At 34.7% G+C, this 5,877-nt stretch overlaps 1 protein-coding gene across 1 annotated transcript; it reads right to left on the reverse strand.

The window, feature by feature from the left end:
- Positions 1-567: 567 nt before the first annotated feature.
- On the reverse strand, positions 568-1,992 carry LOC131067738 (phospholipase A1-Igamma2, chloroplastic-like). The gene has a single exon (XM_058002863.2). It carries the CDS (start codon positions 1,990-1,992, stop codon positions 568-570), a length of 1,425 nt encoding a protein of 474 aa, XP_057858846.2.
- Between the last annotated feature and the right edge of the window lie 3,885 nt (positions 1,993-5,877).

Consider the following 5,877-nt stretch of genomic DNA (forward strand, 5'->3'; position numbering starts at 1 on the left):
CACATTGTCTATAGTTGTTTGTGGTGGCCGACTTTATGTAATTCTTTTATATTTTGGTGGTGGCCGACCTAGTTGAGGGTTTCAATGAATAACCTAGGATAAATTGAAGTGTGAATGTGTGAATTTTGTGTGGATTGTTATGAATTGGATATGGATGATATGGAAGCTTATGTTAAGAAGAGGAAGTATGAATTTCAGTTTGTGATGAGCTTTAATGATCAAATCTTCAGTATGATGATGTTTTGAGATAATGAATGAAATGAGATATGTTTACCATGATATTGTAAGTGTAATACACCTATTTAAATTATGTTTACTCTTGCCATTACAATATTTTCCCGTAGTCATTTACTTCGTCATTTCTTTTTTCAGAAAACAATTACATTTATAATGGAGATTTACAGTCAATAAAAAATATAATAAAGCAGCCATAGAATGTCTAATCGTAGTACATTTGATAAGAATTTTACGAAAGACAGAGAATTTGACAATTACAATTTGATGAGTTATAAACTAGGAGTAAATCAGACGGCTTAAATCACACAAAGTAAGCTTTGACTTCTATCCTTAAAAGTGTTTTACACTCAAAATTGTCTGAAATTTTCTAGACTTAATATATTCTGGCCAGAGTGAATTGGAATCACTGGGGCGCATGTAGAACATACGAGGAGTTAGCGGAACAGGAGTGGGAGTTGTAGGAGAGTATACCAATAACCCGTCTATCCGTTTTACAATCTCTTTATTCCTCTTTGCCCACCAGTTAGAAGGGATTTGAAGCTTTTCAATCAGCAAGTCGGAGTACTTGTTCACCAAAGCTGGATCTCTTCCAGATGGTTTGAAAGGCAGTTTGTTATTTCCTTGAAACCCATCAAGCAAGTGGAGATAAACCTCTAAATTGTGGAAACTGGCTGGATTATACGATTTCTTCAGCACTGGAGAGCTGCTACTGTCCAAAGTAACCGGGATTCCCACATGAACATATGTCCATGGAAGCCAATGCAGGAATCTGGTAAGCCATCCAAAGTTCTCGTTAAGAAAAACTCCAGGAACTTTGGGAACGACGTCCCATGTATTTACCAAGCGCAACACCTTAACGTCGATCTCCTGTAAATGTTGGGAAAAAGCTAGGTTTCCTACACGAGGAGAAGCAAAGGCAAGAACTGTAACAGGTATTGATTTCCCACCATTTTCTTTCATAATAATCTGTTTGATATCATATGCATTTAGAGTTGCCAAGGCAGCTCCCAAACTATGTCCCGTGAATGGTATGCTCACATCTTCTTCATCTTTGTACTCATTCAACAACCTTGTTATTTCGCTCACCACAATATCTCTTGCACTATGTCTGGATCTCACAGAATCTCCGTATACAGAGTTATAACAGCTCAGAAATCCCTTCTCTATTTGAACACCTGGTTTGAAAGTTGTTTGTATGTCGGGACACTGTCTGCTCTGAGATAACGTACCAGGAACTAATATATCCTTCATATTTTGCATCAATTCTTGAGGTGTTTCAGTTCCCCTCCATGCAACAACTATATCCCGTCTTCCCAATCTCTTTATCTCCTTTTGGTCTGTGCAAACAGCAATATATCCCATCCAAGCACCACTATACCCGGATTTCGGCTTGAAAAACGACTTCAACACAGCAGTATTGGCATAAATATATCTGGTTACCTGATAACCACGCCCACTTCTGAGCAATTCCAGTCTACGCCCCAGCGAACTTTTGCTGCGCCTAGAATTTCCATAGTATTTTGGAGAATAAGTGTTGTCAAATGAATCATAGCACTGTTGTGCAAAATCGCCATACCAGAGTATCTCTTCTTTCAGAAGTGGATTAATGGGGTCAAGCATGCCATTCCAATCATCACCACCCTGAATAGATGTCCAGATATCTCCAACCTGGGCATGGCTTGTGTGCTTTGCATCTCCTTTCACTTGCTCTGTTGCTAGATCCCCACCGCCGATGCTTAATCGAGATATTGCCATAGAATTTCTATGACACCTATAATCTACTCAAGGAAAATGAAATTTATGATCAGACCTTTGCGATATGAAATAAAAATGAAGATTATGCTCAGACCTTTGCAATATCAAACAGGAATGAGATTTATGCTCAGACCTCTGTCCCTTTGGTATTTACAGTTTCTAATGATTGCCGAATGATATAAATACAATACAGAGTGACGAATATATAGTAATAATATATCAGCTCACCCTACCATTCCAAACGACCATTCTTGAAGATAGTCTTCAAAGTACGCCCCGCTTAGTATTAACGGTCGGGACTTTCAATTGCACCGAGTCAAACATGTGGCTATTCATACAAGACTAGCGTACACGTTTTAGTTTACTATACTCTTAAAACAGTAGAGGGCGAAAATCACAAAACTATAAAACCTTTCTCTGGTGTGAATACAATAACAACCTGACATTAGATTCGCTCATTTCAAAGAACAATTAAGCTGAATTTATATTTTAGTGACGAATAGTGGACATTTTGTATCAAAATTATATAAAAGAAAAACATTGTCGAGTTCAATCACAGAGTAGGCTCATAGGGTGAGTGCTCCATTCATGTTAATATCATCCTGGGCTTTCTCTTTTTCTTGATCAAACAATGCAAGTTTCAATTAGGAGCTCAATAACATGTCAATGGACGACACTACAATCATGTTCAGAAGTGATGATGTGTTAAGGGAGACTAGCTAGCATATACATGGTAAAGATAGTTGTGTGAACCACACCTAGAATGAACAGTATGGAGAAAAGGTAGCGCAAGAGCAACCATATAATCAAACTTTGACCCAATGCTCATTAAGATTCTGCAAGTAGAAAACTCCTAGACCAAATTTATCAACTTGAACATGAATGTACAATACATTAGATTATGTTTTTCGCTGCCGAAGTTGTAGGCTACAAAAACCTCTAAGACAAAGCTTTATTTAAGCCCCGGGGAATGCCATTCTAACACAGAATACCTATTACTTGTAATTAACTCGAGACAACATTATACTAATTCATGGGAGTAGGTAACTTCTTCTAACATAGAATACCTATTACTTGCAATAAAGGAATTAAAATATTATCTAACAACATATTCGATTGAATGTGATACAGGAATGATTGTATCAACTTTGAAGACAAGCATGAAGTTAAAGGTTTCCGCTGTTTATATGGTAGTAGTTTGTGTAGAGATTCCAAAAGAAAGGTCACTAGAAAGGGTTGACTTGTTCATTTTTGGAGAGAAAAAAAGTTACCTGCTAACAAAAGCTGAATAAATAAAGCTCCGTACAAAGGGCAAGTTTTGATCGAAAGGATAAAGCTCAGTTGCCTTCATTTTTTGTAGTGTAGTTGTAAAAAATTGGTTTCCCTAACTGCAACCTGCATAATATTTGGTTACACCGCATTTACGTTTCATCTACAAGTGCCAAAGGGTACTATTTGCGAAGTGGGGAGCATTACATGACCAACATCGTCCATCTCAATCAAATCCATTTCTGCTATTTTGACATCAGGCTGATAACAATTTAATAAGCTCTTCAAACCAATTTAATAAGCTCTTCATGCTATTGAAGGTACAGCCCATTCCATATCTTCCATGATGTGAATTGTATGAAATGTTGGAAAGATAAATATATCTTCTTTCGGATATTAATGCTCTCCGAGGCCCTTTCATATCTATGATAAATGTTTAAATTCAGTAGTCAATAGAGTAGTGATTTTTTTAATGTTAATTTTCATTCGTATAGTTTCTTCCTTCTTACATTAAGGTAGTCTAATAGTTTATACATTTTTCAAAGGTAATACTCCATTTTAGTTCATGAGAGAATAATTAAAAGTTTATTTTGTATTATTTGGTCATTACTTCATAGTAAAAATTAGATTGATTGTAATATGTGTTTCATTTCTAGTTGATATTAAATCTATTATGTTTCAAAGATAGGGATTACAAGGAAGGGAATATGCATTTCAAGGACATATTTATTAAGACAATTATTTTAAGGGATGGCAAGAAAACAACTACTAAAAAATGGGTTTGTGGGGAGGTGAGTTAAAAAATATAAAAAATTCAAATATTTAGGATCGACATTCCATTGCGAAGTTGGAGTTTCACGATCATGGTATGTATGGTTATTTTATACAGTGAAAAATGATGATAAAAAATTATTGTAAAAAACTCTAAAGATCCAACCACAAATGATCTAAGTCCTACAACCAAACATTCACCATACACCAATGAAGATACCTAAGATCATGCAAATTCACAAAATAAAGCAATATTATCATTCACATGTTAAGTAGGGTTTCAATCTCCATTGATCTTGTTTGATATATTTGATCTAAGATTTTATGTGTGCACAAGAGCTCAACAAAGAAGCGATTGTGGTTGATAACTTGATTGCGGGAAGGCCTGATTGCATAAGATTGACTCATTATTTAGGTGATTAGGGTTGATAATGAAGGAAGCATCCTCGTATATAGAAGACACTTTAGGAAATGGAGGGATACAATTAAAAGGTGAAGAGGATAAATGGTCGACTAAGATTAAAGGGTAGATAGAAGAAATAATAAAATGATGAAGGGGGTAGGTAAGAGAAAATTAAGAGATAAGTGACATGTGTCATAGAGGAAAAAGCTAATGAATTAGTTAAATAAATAAAGATTTATTTAATTAATAGAGAAAGTGGGATCAATTACATAAATAAAATATTTATTTAATTTAGGAGCAAGATAATTTAAATAAATAGAATATTTATTTAAATTAGAAAAAGGCTAGAAGAAGCTAAATGAATTATTTAAATAAATAAAAATTTATTTAACTAATAGAAGACATAGGGTAAAATAATTGATTAAATAAAAATATCTATTTAATTAAGAAGGACAATTTTAGGTGTCTACATTTTGCCCCTCTTTGAGACAATGCAGCTTGTTGTGCTAGCTTGAAGAAGAAAAACTGATGAAAAGACTAAAACGGGTTGTAGACAATCTCTCGATAAGAAAGAAAGACAAAGAAGGACTGACAGGATAGGGTGACAAATTCACGAAGAGACTGACATGAGAGACTAGGGCTAAGAAGCCTATATGTAAAGGCCAGAAGGAAAACATCCTCATTTGCATCCACACACTTAAGAGATCGGAGTGCACAGAGAGCTTAGAGAGTAGTCAGTAGTAGGGAAAAATTTAAGAAACCCCCCCCTTTGGACAAGGTGTAAAAACTTGGCGAAAGGTGTATAATTGTCGAGGAAAATATTAATTTTACTGGCGAAATTTTGCTGTTTACGAAGAGAAAAACAAAATCTCCATTGGCGAATCATTTGTGATCACTCAAAGTTTGTGAAAAATCCCGACGAATTGTAATGTTTTTAAAACCAAAAAAAATATTTGCATGGGCGAATTGTAATGTTTTTAAAACCAAAAAAAATATTTGCATTGGCGATTGCAACCTATTTTCAAACCATAAAAAAAAAATATATTGGCGATTTCAACCTATTTTCAAACCATAAAAAAAAAATATTGGTGATTTCAACGTATTTTCATACCATAAAAAAAATATATTGGTGATTTCAACCTATTTTCAAACCATAGAAAAAAAGTATTAGCGATTTCAATGTTTTTTCAAAATGTAGCAAAATATATTGGCAAATAAAAATGATTTTCAAAGCATTAAATTAATTCTGTGGGTGAATTAAATCATTCATTGATCTAGAATTTTTAAGGCTTGGATGCCGACTCATTCCTGAGAGACTAGTTTGAAGGTTTCTCCCGAGTCGAGCTTGATTAGACAAGCAAGGACGGCGGTTTCAAAGGCATAAAAGGATTGGATAGCTTCTGAGTTAGACATGGGAGATCACGGATTTCTCTAAGAAATCA

Source organism: Cryptomeria japonica, chromosome 9, assembly GCF_030272615.1.
Source record: "Cryptomeria japonica chromosome 9, Sugi_1.0, whole genome shotgun sequence".
Lineage (NCBI taxonomy): Eukaryota > Viridiplantae > Streptophyta > Pinopsida > Cupressales > Cupressaceae > Cryptomeria > Cryptomeria japonica.